This window comes from Pyxicephalus adspersus, chromosome 8 (genome assembly GCF_032062135.1).
Source record: "Pyxicephalus adspersus chromosome 8, UCB_Pads_2.0, whole genome shotgun sequence".
NCBI lineage: Eukaryota > Metazoa > Chordata > Amphibia > Anura > Pyxicephalidae > Pyxicephalus > Pyxicephalus adspersus.
In genome coordinates this window covers 59,074,148-59,091,372 of record NC_092865.1, presented here as the reverse complement: position 1 = coordinate 59,091,372, position 17,225 = coordinate 59,074,148, and the positions used below count along the sequence as shown (strand labels likewise).

General features: G+C 33.9%; 1 protein-coding gene across 29 annotated transcripts in view; it reads right to left on the bottom strand.

Moving 5' to 3' along the window:
* CADPS (calcium dependent secretion activator) overlaps positions 1-17,225 on the bottom strand; it is a 286,962-nt gene that overhangs the window by 66,654 nt on the left and 203,083 nt on the right. For 18 of the 29 annotated variants that reach the window (XM_072420829.1, XM_072420830.1, XM_072420838.1 and 15 more), the window contains 3 exons: positions 12,225-12,331; positions 5,406-5,562; positions 2,294-2,435 (listed from right to left, as the gene is read on the bottom strand). In XM_072420829.1, the coding sequence (XP_072276930.1) occupies positions 2,294-2,435; positions 5,406-5,562; positions 12,225-12,331 (406 nt within the window). Of the gene's footprint in view, positions 1-2,293; positions 2,436-5,405; positions 5,563-12,224; positions 12,332-13,739; positions 13,842-17,225 lie in introns of all 29 variants that reach the window. The other 11 variants (XM_072420831.1, XM_072420822.1, XM_072420834.1 and 8 more) reach the window with 1 other exon arrangement.

The following is a 17,225-nucleotide window of genomic DNA, read 5'->3' as shown; positions in this document are numbered from 1 at the left end:
GGTTTACGTGGGGCCATTTTTAAATAACAAAATAATCTCATTGAAAACAAAACTAACTGATACATTTTTACTTTACCTTGCTATGTAGCATGGATATTAAGAAGCTCAATTCTAGCTTGGGCAAAAAAAGAATACAACAGTCCTGAGCAATTTAAAAAAAATGAAAAGCAGTTGCCCACAGACTCACCAGTTCTGCACCATCCTGTTATGCTCAACGTCATTAATCCATTTCTTGTGAGCCCAGAGTGTCCATAGCCCACTCTGTCACAAGGCTCACGGGAAAATGATGCAAAGATTGGAGCCATGTATTTACATGGCGCTGCTCATAAAGACACATCCTAATGGTATAAATATTTTTAAGGTTGCTGCTTCAGGATGGAAAAAAGAAGGGCTGGGGCCAGAGGTAAAAGAGTATAGGATGGAAAGACTTGGAAAGAATGTTTTAGTGATTCTAATGCTCATCACAAACTTTTATGTTTCAATCTGTCAAAGTGTGACTAGAAAAATATGCATTGGTAGCTTACTTGTCAAAACCTTCCAAATGCACAAATATTTTTTTTTTTAAAAAAGTCACTAGCTATGTCTTTCTCTTCGTTTTATATTTAGGAGGGGACACATGAGACTGTGGTTCAAAACAAATAAGCGAACTTGTCATTAAGAGACGCATAAGCTCATGAATACATCCCATATGTCCCTTCATTGTTTGGTGGCTCAAGACATGTTGTAATAAATATGCTTTATGGTCTCCAGAATTTCTAAAACACAACATAGAAAGAGTTGGATTTCACTTCTATTTTCCTATTTAGTGTTTGCTAAATTGATTAATTATAATAAATCATTAAAAACATTTCTAAGGTCCATTTAAATAATTTCTGAGTTTATGGATGAAAATAGAAAATGTTAAAGAACTGACAAAATGTCTGTTACTATTTATCCATCTATTTGCATTAATTTGTGTGTCTGAGCCTTTTAATATTACCTATACTAAGTATCTGAAAAGACAAATATGTCAAAGGATTAACTGATTAAAAGAGCATTTATTGAAAATTAATTTTTTAGTTTTAGCCCTCATTAGAGGAACAGTCATACCCCACCTTCATGTGTGCACTAAACTCTTGGGCGCTATGGTAGAAACTTGAACTTCACCTAGGAGGTTGCATTATGGCCATTTAAAAAATCTCCAAATTCAATGCCAGGCATAAAAAAATCTTTATCTGAACCAGCAGATAAAAGTCAAATTGGCAAATGACCATTTAACCTCTGTAGGCAACTCTTAGCGGAACTACTTTTTAACTTTTGAATACAATAGGGAAGGACCAGAACTCTTAGCTTTTCAACCTTCCACTAACAAAATAGGTATATTTCCCCAAACCTTCTATCCTGTGGATAACTACTCAATCAATACGGGCAAAGTGAAATATTACTTTGTAAGTGTTTTTCTTCACTTAGTATAGAGATAAAATTTTGCTGACATAAAAAATCTAATTATGTGTAAAGAGTTAAGGTGCAGAATAAACCTTAGAAATTAACTTTATAAATCCTCCCACTAAAAACAGAGGTTTAATCAAACCTGAATATAAGGTAGTTAATAAGCTAACTCTGAAACTGGGTTTGCTATTTTAAAAGTGAATGAGTGGGTAAAAAAATATGCCAGCCATTTTACTGCAATGCATGCATAGGATATGAATGCATGAGAGGCAGCACCATAAAGTTACTACGGGCACTACAGAGTATATTAAATTTCTGGCGGAAATAAGAAATGCTGTGTACCTGCAGAGAGCAAATATTGGCAAATATATATGTACTGCACAATTGTATCCAAAATGTATTTTATATTTCCTAGTAATACACTTTAAGGAAAGAGAAGTCCCAGTTTTAAAGGAGTGGTGCATTTCCTTCACAAATAAAATGTCATTGACAATTGACTGAATGTATTACAGAACAAATAGGACAATGCTCATGGAAAAAAAAAAAATCGAATGTTTACATTTTGTGCGCCTATAAAATTGCTTATATACCATATGCTTTTTTTGTAAATATAGGGAGACTAAAGGGAGACATGATTATGTTCTATTAAGGTTATGTCTTTAAAAATCTTATCACCATTAGATTTTCATAAAATAACACATCAAGTCATACAACCAGCATTGATTTTGATTAACACATTAAACGTGGCACAAAAATGCTGGCAGACGATTTAGGCCTGGTGAGAATATAGAATGAATATTTCCATTTGAGTAAGAACCTCCATCCATCTGCTACAAAACTCCGATTGTATCAAAGGGTTCCTTACTTTACTGGCTCCCAGGATTCACGCTCAAAGCCCCTGTGAATTGATTGTGCAATTGAAGATTCCATGAGGTCGACATATCTGACAACAAGTGGAGCAAACAGGTCTTGGAGATGTTTGTGGAATTTTCCATTGCATAAATTATCTAGAATTATAAGCATATCAGAATGCTGTTAATTGAAAAGAATGTTTAATTAACAAAACAGCACAGAACATGGGCACTGCACAGAAACAAATTAACCAAGTTTTTTTTAAATACAAAATTCACATTACAGCAGATCGTAAAATAGAAATAAATGCACCAATTTGGTCCTCTTTCACACAGGCAAAGTAAAAAAAAAAATCGTTGAGAAGAACCTGGGAGTTTTTTTTTTTCCTATGTTTGACTAAGGGATTTTTTTACAAAACTGGCATTTAAATAACAGATCACATCTTTCTAGTTTACCTGTTTTCTGTAATATACTGTAATATAATGCTATATTTTTAAACAGGAGAATAAAATGAATACAGTGGTGGTCAGTGTTTAAATAATGTATTTACCCAAATTGTTGAGTAACTGCCATTTTTTCTAACTGACTAGCACGTCAATAAGCAGTTCTAGGCTTTTAAAAGTGGTGAGTGCAGCAAAAGACTTGGCTGTCCTGTGTGTGTAAATTGCAGAACTAAATGTACAAATGAAGATTCCTTGTTAGGTAAAACATCTCCCATTTCAATGGTGTATTTGCCTAGAGTTCAAATTTACTTGCAGTTTTACTAGTAAAACCGGCTCATGAGTTCCTATCACCTCTGACTTTCTGGTACAAGGATCTCCCAGATACAGTCATATGATTACTCCTAGAATTTTCAAAAAAAAATGCTGGGAATAGACCTAAGACAGTCATATACCCAGAAAACCTCATAGGGGTTTGTTTTTTGGTCTCAACAATAGTAGAGTTACACTTTATAGTTCATTTACTGAGTATGATCTGTGACAATAGGATGATACCATGTGACAATTCAGCAAGAATTTATTTCTTCCCTAGACAAACAATTTACATAATAAATGATACGAGTGAAATGTTAAGTAAATCAGGGTATAAAAAAAAGCAAACTAAAAAGCCACAGATGTGTTTAACTGCTAAATCGGTTCTATTTTTCCAGTATGTAATGCAAGGCATAATTTAACAAATCATTTAAATTAGACATATTTCAGGGGAAAAAAGCAATGGTTTCGAAAATTGGCTTCTGATACTTTCAAGACAGCAGGCAAAAGGCAGCAAATTATCTTTAGATTAGCAGATGGCTTACTTCTTAGTGCAGCAAATACTACCCTTTCCTTTCAGTCTAGCAGATGGAGTTGCTTAGGAGAGAGGAGGATCCTTTATATCGAATCCAATAATTTGAGGTCGCTGTTAGAGGCCATCGCACACACACGCATAATTGGACAGTTTACAGTTTTCTATATTTATTATGCAGTTGAAAAAAAAGGATTCAGACTAGCGATATTAACATGTATTTAGAAACTTGAAATGCACTCAAAATAATTTATCCTTAACCTTACTGGCTAAAGAATTAACATATTTTTTTATGTAGATAAAAAGCATCCTCGATGTATCCCGAGCTGTTTTTATGTAATGTAACTGCACTGTAAAACAATGAAATATTATTCTTGAAAAATAACATGAATGGCATATTTTGTTTTAATATTCCAGTACAGTCTAATAAAGTATCTGTCAAAGTATTGTGTACAGATAAATTAAATTGGAATTTCGGAATATAATTTTACTGTTTTTAATTTTTTTTTAAGGTTCCATACATTATTAATGGAAACTGATAAGTGGGAATTTTGCTTCTGTAGGAAATGTGAATGGGTCAGCCAAGCAATGTAATATATTAGCTATGAACTTGTGGGTTGAACAGCTCAATGTCTTCCAGATACTAAATGGAGGAGAATATTGTTTTGGACCAGTTTTACCCCTATTCAATTTTTACCAGCTATACAATTTTTGATCATTGATGATGAAAAAGTGAAGGAACAGAGGTTGATTGGTTATCTTAGTGATAATGAGGTTATCTTAGTTCTCTCTCTTCCAGTCAGCAAGCTCCATTGATCTAATATAGTCTGAGTATGTAAAACACATTTAGGTATACACATACACATCATAGGATTAAATAGTAACTTACATCTTACATTTAAAAATAAATTAAAGCTGAACTAACAAAAAAATGCAGTCCAGTAGGTTGATTATTGCAGAAGGGAGAGGAGATGTCCCTCCTGCAATAAGACATATTTCATACAAACTTCCTGTTTGCAATTTTTTCTAAAATGTACACGGAGCTCATGTGGAGCTCTGTGTACGATGGCCCATTACCTGGCCTGGAAAAAACAAATTAACTCACCAAAACAAATTAACTAATGAACAGGAGTTCTTGCCTGGCCAATCAAGATGGCTGAAGCCTTTAACCTGGAAGAAGACCAGGTGACGATGGCAGTGCCTGCGCTGGAGTGAGGGAAGTGAGTGAAACTAGGACAAGTAAGTTTATTTTACTAAAGAAGGGACTTTGCTTGTCCCTTCTGCAATACACAACCTTCCTGCCTGCAATGTTTTATTTTTAATGTTTAGTTCTCCTTTAGATACTAAATGGGGAAGGTGTGAACCTCTTATAGATGGTGTTCATGAAATTACTAAGAGGTATAGCATTTTGCTAGATGATTCACTTAAAATAATCTGCTAAAGCTTGTTCATTTAATATTTTCTCCAGATTCTAATTTCATATAATCTGTCTAATAAAGACATTTCAATACAACAAGCCCAGATGAAGTGGGTCTATTCTGAGACCGATTGGCTGGTTTTCTTTATAAATTCACAGTACATGTCCAAATAAAAAATAAATCAATTGTAATCTGCACATTTGGTGAGGCTCTCTATTTCTCTCTCCTGTGGAAGGTTTCAACTTTTAGCATTAAACCACAACTAAAATATAGATTTTGAAAGCACTGATCCTTTAAGCACAAAACAGCTCTTAAATGTTTTGATAGACTTAAGAACCTTAATTAATTAATATGTTTAGGTCAATGTACTACAACATAAGTTAGAAAAGTGCAGTGGAAAAAATAGAAACACAAGGTACATACAGTCAGTGCGGAGGAAATCATTTATTAGCTGGAACAAGGGAAAGCTGTCCCATGTGTCTGGCGGCTGCACCTCCAACGCTGCATCCATGTCCACCGCAAAGAGTGAGAGGAATGTCTCTGCGTGTTCTACCATAAGGTCTGACCACCAAGCAAACGCCTTTCGATTTGTAGAGGGAAAGTGGAGAAGAAAATTAGTGAAACTAAGAAAACTTTTTTTTTACCCAGGAAACTCAAAATGCTAAATAATCAGAATTAATAAAAACTGTCATTGTAAAGAGGACAGTAAAGGAAAACCAGGCTATGGTAGAGAAATAAAAAAATACATATATCTGCATGTTCCCTTTACAATGACACCAGGGTTGCCCAAGGTCATGCTCAGAGTTCAAGGTACAATCATATCATTCTGTAGTCTAGAAATTTGGGAGTTTGTGATTGAGTTTCTTCACTGAATGACACTTTTTATACTTTTTGTTCCCTTAACAAATTCTTAAGATGACTATTAGTCCTTGATAGCGTTACGTGTTTAGAAAGCTGTATAAAAACATTTGGACTAGCTAGTCAAAAGCTATTGTTTTTGAAATCGCATCAGAAATTTTTTTAGTTGCATTTATAATGCACAAATTGAACGATTCCTTTGTGTAGAAATGAACATGCTTCAGTGAAGTAACTCAACATCATGCTCATGGGAAATTCAACTAAAAGAAATATAGGTTGTTTGTACCAAAGTGCCATTCACATCGTACAGTGCAGAGATGTGAATGTGTCGGAGACGCATGCGTGTTTTATCATTGTAACTGAGTATGGCATGCAGAATGAGTGATAGTTTTTCTTGATTCAAAATCACTTGTCTGGCAGCCAGACTTTGTCATAGTGTTAAGGGATAAGTGCATCCTTGAAATTCTGACAGGACCAGAAAACTAATCAGTACAGTACTTCATCTCTGGCTCTACACCAGAAAGGCCTAAGCTAAAACTTGTGTAGCTGGGTAACCAAAGTCAAGTAAAAACAGTGGAAAAAACTCAACTTTTTAACAGGTTGAAGTCTGTCTTTCAGACATCTTTAAAAAGTTGCTATACATTAAAAATAAACACGTTGTATCTAATTATTGCCAAAGCAAAATGATTAAATATTACCTATACGTAGCATGTGATCACTTACCTTGAAAAAATATATGCTAACATCTATCTACTCGAAAACTGAACTGTAGGTCATCGTACAGTACAGGGAGAAAAACACTACCCACTGGGCTTATATCTGCTTAAAATGGACATGAGCTTGAAAAGTAAAGATCTTATTTGGAACATCCAAAAATGTTAATTGTACTTAAGTATTCACCTAAAAAATCTACCCTTTTGTCTTGAATTTCTTATTGCAATACACATGTCCCCTGACTGCTACATTCACAGAAGTCAAATGGCTATCTGCACATAGAGACACAAGGCATGGTAAGCCCTCTGCCTGTAGTTTAGGGCAACGCTTTCACAGGTAAAGTCTTCCTTGAGTGGGAATGTGTGTGCAGTTTCCTTCAAATTTTCTTTACCTTAAAAACAAGAATAGGGCAATACAAGACAGAAAGTGTGTTGTGTGTGTATCCCTCTAAAACCCCGGAATAAGGGCCTGAGAAATAGAATAGTGCCTAAAGGATTATGGATGTACTTTACATACATAATCATATATCATATCTAATATTTACTAATTGACTCTATGTACATTTAGTTTTTTAAAATGTATCCAAAGCCGACATTTTCTAATTGTCCCAGTAATCATTAATCAGGGAATATCTAATATTCAAATTTGTCACTGGGTCGGATATAAAGGGGAAAATCTCCAAACGAGGATACTTGTACACTGTAGATATTTTCCTGATGTTTTTTAAGACATTAAGAAAAGTAGAGGAAAACCATGGGTACTACTATTCTCTACACTATCCAAAAACAAAACATACACACACACACATTAATAAATATATCTTATGTAAGCTTTAGATATGCTTTAATACGTCCTTATATTCATTAGAGAATAACTATCCACATTTATCTCTTTTGAATTCAGATAATATAAGTAAATTACAGTTTACAATAATAATGTCACACCAAGGCCTATGCCTTACCAGTAGCAGAACAAAAGAGAAGCTGCGCAACCTTTGTCAGCCATAGGAAGCCACTGTGTTTAAGCCGATTAGTAGCTAGAAATATTAGAGGAAGCTTAGCAAAAAAAAGTTGTGCATTTCTTGTGATGCTCATGCATTCTGGGCACATGCTACTGTGCTTTAGCAATCATCGAGCTTGATGTCATGTTCATCATGCTAAAGGTATTCATATAGCAATATAGGTGATCCTGAATTTTGGATCTATATTCTTTTTTTTGGTTATATTTAGGAATGATACATAAAAATGTAACTTTTTTTTATGTTTATAATCTCCAAACGGAAGGTGAGTCCCTAGGCTCCTTTATGATTACTAACCTTAACTGTTCTGTAGTAAAATAATCTTTTTTGGAAAGCTCAAAATCCTCCGAAAACTATATGACATTTAGTCATCATTGATTTGTAAAATAATAATAATAATAAATAAATAAATAATTTTTAATGATTTCAATCGAATAATTAAAATGCAACCGACCCAAATAAAATGTTAGCTTTCCTTTGAACTCTATATTACACATCTGATTGCTTGTTCTGTTCTAAATACTATATAGATATTGATAATCTTGCATTGCTAGTACATTTCTAACCCCCTAATGGCTTATACATTGTGCTGGCATTCTAAGGGCTAAAGTGTCTAGAGTCTGAATAATCAGCTGATAAGAATGTTTTTGTATCGAAACATAGAGAGTGGCCCTGGTAAACTTTTGTTACAAAAGTACAACCAAGGTATATAATACATTGTTAACATAAGATTGGCATACACAAAGGGCCTGATTTAGCTCTTTAAGTCTCCTAGACTGTAAAAGAAAGACTATCCTGGGAGAACCTGGGTGATCTATCAACCATGGAATAGATTTGTCTTCTCCAATCTTGGAAAGCTTTGATAACTTAGACCCAAAAAGTCAATATAACCATAACACATGCAAGTTTATTATATATATAAATATATATTTACTAAAATGGTGACAGCTGATATGGATATGTACAGTTTTGGTGCAATCATAAAGGCAATAGAGCAACTATACAATGCTAAACTATGGGTTGGGGAAACTTTTCCTTTATTTATCATTTGGTGGTAAACAGCTTATATAACACAAGAGAAAAATTGTAATAATCAGAAAAGGAAAAATACAAAACTTTAACTAAACTCCCTAATCATTTGAACATTCTCTGAAAATGTAATAGCACAGAATATCCTAAAATAGTGACAGTGTTGTATAGTACATTCAAACTGGGGATAAGTAGTGGTAAAATGACTCTGATATTATAAATTACGGTATAACTCTTTTTAAATCCAAGGCTAAATATATATGGTGACAGGGTCAAAGGGAATATTTGTATTTCATTTATCTTTACAGACAGTAAGGCATTTACTTAAAAAGTAATTTCATTCCTGCCCCACTCCATTATGGCAACAGAGCTGGAGCTCATGTGCCTTGAGAGGGCAGTGAGGGAGTGCAGATTTCTAAGTATACCTCGTTGTGGGTACATTACCTTTGCCTTAAATGTGTCACTTTTGTCAAGCAAATACTGTAACCTCAACAGTACGCTTCTGACATTTGGACCAAAACAGGTAGTGATATAGGCAAGGCCAATGTAAACAATGGGGACATGGGGAAATATAAAGTAGGACCACCAAATGCACAGCATTCCCTGGCATTCTGTCTGTTGGGGCCTTATTGAAGGTTAGGGCCCAGGGGAATAGTCTAGTATGTCATACTCTAAAAAATGGCTCTAAATATAGGTACATACAAGGACAAATAGGTTCAGCAATGCTAGATCCTAAAGCTTTAGCAGCTCCATTATCATGTTGGTGTACCAGCCTACACCTGCAATGAATTACATTTGTTGAATTTACATTTTAGCAAAATACAAAAAAGAGATATTGTAAGTAGGAACAAGAATTGTCCCTCCAATTCTGAGATCCCTGCCTCTGTTTTTCATTATCCCTATAAAACAATGTTCTTGGTAGTGTGGCACAGTTTAGAGAGAAATATGTAAGTTGCCATTGCAAGTACAAATTGTGTGGCCGTCTATTTTTCAATAATATACCTAAACTTGAACAAGCATGTAGTGATATCAGAGTAAGATAAGAATTTTCTATCGTCATACTTTTTTTTTTCTTGACCAGTGACTTAAAGACATTAGGGCTGATTTACTAAAGGAACTGAGGCTGTTCACTTATCAAAGTGAGATTTTGCCTTGCAAGGGATATTTCATTTAGCTTGGTAAAAGTGATGAAAATTTACTTTGCAAATACGAAACCACATGCAAGTAAATTTAAAAAAATGGAATTTTCAACAGCCTACTTTTTTTTCTTTGCACAGGATTCTTTTAAAAAGCTATAGCTATAGTTTTATGTACAAAATTTAGAGGGAAAAAACGCATATTGTTGTAATCACAAATGCACTGCTGTATATAGACGCATAGGAAATATTCATTAGAAAAATGTGAACTTTACATTTTTACAGCTAATTATATTTATTCATTTCCAAAGTTAAAACTATTTTCACTTGGGGAATTTAATTTTTACAGAATTAAAATGTTTTTCCTATTTTGCAAGTTAAAAACATTTCAGAGTAAAGAGTGAATTTTCCACTAATGAACAGAATGACATTTTCATTCTCGGGAAATTCATACTCTGTTTGGTAACATGATTAATTTAGTCCTAATATTTTTTACATTTATTTTTCAGCTATGTCACACATTTGTCATAATATGGCATTGCAAGCACAGTGAGTGATATTTGAAAATGCTACTTAATAATCACTTAGCTGGCTTCCTGTGCTGTGCAAATGATTGAATCAGGCGTTGAGATGAACCAGTGTTATACCTTTTTCGCCATACGTAGAAATTTTTGAAAATTATACATCAACTTAACTACGTAAATCAAAAAAAAAATTATAAAAGCTTTCACTGCTCCCTCCCCCTTACTTGTAATAATGCACAGTTTAATAATTGCAAATTAGTTTGGAAAATTCAATATAGGGAAATACATAAAAAGGAATAAACACATTTAGTAAATCCAGAATAAAAAAATAAAATATACAGCAATCCATATTGTTATTTAAACCTGGTTTTACCTAATTTATACCCATTTTAATCATCTAAAAATTAGAATATACTAAATTTAGTATAATAAATGTTTTAAGTATATCATATTGATATTAGCCTAATTTCCAAAAAAGGGACAGCTACATAAAAAAACCAGGGTGGTTTAAATACAATTGGAAAAATACCAAGCAAAAATATATATATCCCGGACAAGAGGTGCTGCTTTGCTAAAGGTGTACAGTTTTATTTTACATTAATGAGCATGTTTTCATTTCAAACACCCAGTCAGATGCAAGAGTCTTAAATTCCTAAACACCTCTATGCATAAACTGGATATTTGAAGCAAAGACATCAGGCCAAGAACTAAAAATATTCTTTATGTAAATCAACCTTAAAGTGGTCATGAAGAAACTAAATCACTTTGTAGTCAAAAGGCACCTTTTAAGTGAATGCATTTTGTAGCCTTTTTATGTAAAGTTTGGCCCCAAACATTAGTCTTTGTTGTTGCATTATGCATACAAACTAACATGGGTAAAACAGGAGGATTAGGAGGGATTAAGGAAGGTTAGGATGTGTCGGGAAACAGCTGCAATGCTTGTAAAATACACCCATTGCTGCATGCATGGACTGGATTACCACTGCACACTTTAGTTGTGTGTGGGGCAACTAAATTCCACAGGCAGTCTAAATAATCTGGCTGCTATACTACTTAAAATACTACTACAGAGGAAGCAAAAAAAAGGATAAATCCTATCAGAAACATGAAGGACATGCACAAAATATGAGAGCAGGTGACTCAGTTTGTGTCTGAGTTTTACCACATACCTCTTTTCCCTGCCAGGATCATCCAAGATAGAAAGAACAGTGGAAAAACAGGGAGGAAATTTAAATATGCAAATCAAGCATTAATTGGGTCTTTTTGGACTTTTAGTACTGTGAATTGGCTGATGGCAGTGATTGAAAACACACTGGTTGGCTTCTGACATTATAAATGCTATCTAATTGATCAAAAATATCATAACAGTTTAACAAAAAAATAAATTATACTAAATATGTAATGTGTAAAAAAATATTTTTACCAATTAAAAATATTAAACTTAAAAATTATGATAAAGAATAATAAAAAAATTGTCAGGTGTTAGTGATGTATATAGGCTTCAAGGAAATAATAAAAATGAACAAAAAATTATTTTGGATTGCAATTTTTTTTTGGTAAAAGTGCTGATCATTATCATTGCTGTGAATGTTTATACCAGCAGAACATGTATTAACATCAAAATGTATATTCAGACTGGCTATCATTATTTTATGTTTTTCTATAATGTTCTATTATAATTTATACAAAATAGCAGAAGGATATTGGATAGTTCCTAAAACTGTGGCCTAGAAAACTTTTTGTGCACCTCTAAAGTGCAAAACAAATATTCAAACATCTAACGTTTTTGTATGCATTCTATTACTCATAGTTTCTCAAGTACAACAATTCTGTCAATTTCATTTAAAATGTTCCCCCCTCAATACTAGTATAATATTACCAATCTGCAGAGAATGTCCTAAGATTCCAGATGCTGCTCTGGAATACACATGTACAAGAAATTCTAGATCATATAATGTCTCACCTCTGCATGGTGTTCTTCATTTTGCTGGAGAACTTCAATGACCAATTCTGCAAGTCGTATTGTGTCTTCAAGCTTTTTGGCAGGAGTTACTAACCGACCTACATTTTCTAAAGTAGAAGAAGATGATTTAGAACATGCCTAAAGGGTTCAATGTAGGTAGAAATTTCAATGGTTAGTTATAATCCAGGATTATCCAAAACTGTATAAATCCATGCATGTTTTGTTTAAAAATGCTCAATAATTAATAATTAACAAATAAAAAATAAAATAAAAAAAATCACAATTTTCTGTTAAGCTACAGAAACAGTGCTCCAGCTTTATATGGAAATGTAAAATATACTCTGATTTTTCAATAATTATCTGTCAAAATGGATGATTGGAAAAGACTGTAAATCCAGCTAAATCTTGAAGGGGGTTAAATAAATATTTTATGTGCAATTTTGGCTTCAGGCTGTGATTTTTGTGGTTTGAGTATTTGTGTTTGGATCTACAACAAAGCTAAAAAAACATGGCATACTACAAGATAGTGTTCATTTAATCATCAGAGCTCATAGAGAGATCTATGGAACACTACTTATTTTGTAAGGTTGGTGGGAGCTTTTTTGGTACTCGTTGTAATGAAATATGGTGATGTATGTTTGGATCATTTTCCAAATAAAATAAAACCTACATTGTAAAATGAGGCTTTGTTACTGCATTTGAAGATTCATCTTGCAAAACGTAAAGAAGAGTTATTGAAAGGGACAATTTATTTTTGGGTAAACCAAGGCACTGCTCATAAAAAAATGCTGAATCAAAAATTAAAGAAAGCCTGTCAAAACTTTATTCCTTATAGAATAAAGTGTGTAGGGAGGATTGACAAAGCAAAGGTAAAAGTTTTGTGAGCCAAGATATAGGGCAGAGCTTTGGGTGGGCATTGTTAATATGGGTATATATGACTTTACCATCCAAAAAGGAGGTTGGACAGTGCCAATGAGTTTGCAGAAAGTAGTTGTTGCAAAAACGTTGTTTATTTAGCTGGACCCAATGGTTAGTGTATATATACGTTTTTTGTTTGGATTTCTATTAATTTATTAATTATTTGTATATCACAGAGCCCAGAAGGTTTAACTAAACGACTAATTAAGAATGTTGGACTAACAGCTGGAGCACTGACACAAAAGAAATGAACTGTATATTAATTAAAAAAAAACTCTTTAGATATTGTTTGGAACTCATAAATATTAACATTACATCATGCAGAATGTTATGTAACAACAATGTTATTTTGTGCTGACATTCATATTGGAAAATGTTGCTGGTGCCGGACAGATCTAGACAGGAATGGACATACTGAGAAGTGCTTGAAGGCTGATGTTCAAAACTACGCTATGGTAATTCCTAGAGTGCTGGGAGTAGCCAGCAATGCATTTATATGTGCCCCAATGCATTGTGAATTCTTCCAGCACTGGAATAAGGGAAGAGGGGAAAGAAGCTATGCTAAACAAATCAAATGAAATAAAGCCGATACAGTACTTGGTATTGGTCTAGGCATGCCTTTCAGCCTTTGATTTAACATGTTAGCCTGGGTTTGAATGGGTGGAGGCACAGGTGATGGCTTTGGTTTGGGCCGATGAACTGAGCATGCATGATAGAGAAAAGAGTCAAAAGTAAGGCAGCATGAGTATATACACAAATATGACAGGACTCAGCAAAGAAAAGACAATGGAGATGACAAAAATAATGAAACATTGGATTATCTACGTGACTTCTATTGTACCTATTAAACATACCAAATGACTATATTGGAACAAACTATAGCTAGTAATATCTACACAAACAAGAACATACAGAAAGACATTCAAGAAACCAGTGCAAAGGTATCACAGAGAGCAGCCAATCAGAATCAGTGTTGGGGAGGTAATGAGAGGTAACCAATATCCTTAGAGCCTGTCCATACTAATAGGACAACCCTTTCCAAAATGTAAAGTTATTCTTTGGTTTGCCAAAGCTAGCCATGAAACTGCCAAATTCATCTAGCTAACCTACATTTTATATAATCTTTTATAACCGCCCTAAAAATGTATCTTAATTCAATTCTGGGGCAGGGAATGGTAGAGTAGGGAAGTTTAAAGTCCTGTTAGGTTTAATTGGTGTATGTGTCCCCTATTAACTCTATATTTGTTCTGATCACCACCGTTACCAGGGGAGAAAAGAAAAAAAGAGAGAAAATCAATTAGTTCATGTGACAACTGCCTAAAAAAAGGATTTCTTTTATTTCATTTTCCATTATCTTTTTTCCTGGTATGTCTTTCTGCAAGGAAGTAAAGGTAGTTCCAAATGAGAAACCTGACAAGGGTTTTAAATCCTCCCTTTTCTATCCAAAAAAAGAAAAAAATATTTTAGTATTAGACATACCTTAAGAAAGATACTGGCATGTTCTATGGCCTCATGCTATATGGTTTTCTACAGTGTAACCTCCTTACCATGCACCAATTTTTGAAAAAGGCTTGAGGGGGTTATTAGAGAATGGCACATGAACAGAAGATATATTGAATAAAACAGGATAAGTAGTTTCAAAATCAAAGAATCTTGACTTTGCTTCGGCTTGCAGTTTTGGCATTCCCTAGTGATAACCCACCATGGGACCATAAACAAGCATCACAGATGAGCTTTGCTGAGTTAAGGGATAACACGGAGAGAAGGATGTCCTACAACTTCAAGTTCAAGGATTCCTGAAAGAGTATGCCTGGGTTTAGGGACTCATGAGGTGCACAGGGAATATTTTACTTTGCAATTACAAATACTTCAATGGAATTTACTTCATTAATGTTTTTACCAATGCAGGTTCATGTTGAAATAAACATGTGTTTACTTCACAGCACCTAAACTATACAATGAAATATAAAAGGCATCTAATACAAACTTCAAATATGTAAGCATACCTCGTAGAATGCTCAGAAGCATTTGAAGCTTTAATATGAAATGTTCAGTTCCTAATATTGTGCTTGGTGCCATCCTTTTCTACACCTTTCTATTCGTTTCAAACCATGGAGGTCCACCTCCATGACCGATGGTGAAACATGTCTTCATTTTAAAGGAAGCAAGGGTTCAAGTTATATGATAGGAGGATCATGGGGAGGACCCGTTTTTCTAATTGGCTGCACTGGGTTATTGCAACGTGTCTGTGAATTTACCTTTGAAGCTGTTCTTTGAATGTCCATCAACAAGACTACTCAATGCATGACACTCAAACTAGACAGAAAGATATAGTTATCAAAGCTGACAATATATCTTCGTAAAATTTACATTGTGAATGCTGACAATTGTGCCATTCACAATAAACCAATACAACATCAAAAACAAACAAGAATTCAGATGGACTCTACTAAGACATCTGGGACAAAGTCATTAGTAGCAATAGATCTGAAGGACAGAGCAGCGGGTTCACTTAGCACCAGGACTTGGCTCCAGGGGTATTCCTGCTAGCCAGCTTCTAGGTGCTAAACTAGAAACCCTCTTAATGTGACTGTGCTTTCAGAATTCTCACACAACTCCCACGCCAGGCTTGGCACATGTCACTGAGTTGGGTATGTGATGTTTCTGTTCATTATCTTGCTGACAAAGCCAGTAACCCATTCCTTGCGATTAGCAGCTCTAGTTAACCTGTACTAAACTGAAGAACTCTACATGGGATAAAAAAACACCACTAAATTTTTATCCCTTACTTATATTATCAATATTGTGCACCTGTACTTTTTTTATAGGAATCGCAGGCTGAAAAAGTGCCTGAATGGATGCAGCAAACACAGTGTGCAGATCAGCAAGTGGTACCCTGGGCCAATTTACTAAAACACAGGGTTTCACCATAACGAAAAACCTAGGGGCTTCTAGTGAAATTCAAGTTTATATAAGAGAAGGACTGAAACCTCTGTTTGCTGTTTGTGCCCCATTTGGAAGATGTATACCTAACAGGGAGGCTTCAGTTTTACAGAGGTTCTGATCTTTCCCTGTGCTATCCAAAATCCGAAAAAAAAAAGTTTTGTCCATACATACAATTAAATTCACTCAATTGGTAGAGCCAACATTAACTTATCCCTCTTTACCTGCCTATGGAAAATACTGTCCAGTGATCTGCTGTTGTTAGGCAATAAATGGCTGATTCAATGCAAATTAGATTGTTTTTTCTAAATGATGGTAGAGATCTAGGATACACCTAATAATCATCCATATTTTTCATAATTGCTTATATTGACAATATTGTCTAGAGGTCTTTACTTTTATTGGTCTGATTTTTATTTTCTGAACTGTTTCTATTGTTGGGCTTTCTAACTTTTTTGCCTGATTCAGTGCAAAATCAGTTGCTTGTTCTTTAAATATTTGTAAAGCACTATAATACACCTATCAACATCCTTAATTTCATGTAGCGATCAGGGTTAATTTACACAAAGCTAAATTTTAGTTTCAGACCTATAATAATATTATTATCACACATTTTTGTGGCCAATATGATTAAAAATCTTGTATATCAGAGCAATGTCATTTAAAATAAATATAGTTTTGTTCACCTAGTTAATAAATATTGCATTTGTTTTCTAAGACAGATAGTGATTTTTTGACAGCAGCCTAGAATAAATATATATTTTGAGGTGTTAATTAACTGGAAGTGTTGAAAAAGGAAGAACCAAAAACACAATTTGCTATGTTATATTTCCCTAATGCAGACTAACAAATCATTTATTCTCTTAAAGATGTTGGTTTTATTGATAGCAGATGTATACTGGTAATCCATATAAACTATATGATTGTTCTATCTTTCAAGGAAAAAATGTTATTTTTTAGAAATTAGCTAGGAAGTTTGAACAGAATAGAATAATCTTTATTAAAAAGTAATTCTAGGTCCTGGCAGAAAATTCAATCAAATTCAACAAATTGCGGCTTTTGAACAAATCATTGTAAGAAATGATAAAGTTTATGATCCTCCCCAATCATTTCTTGTTACGTACATGGCCAGCATGATAA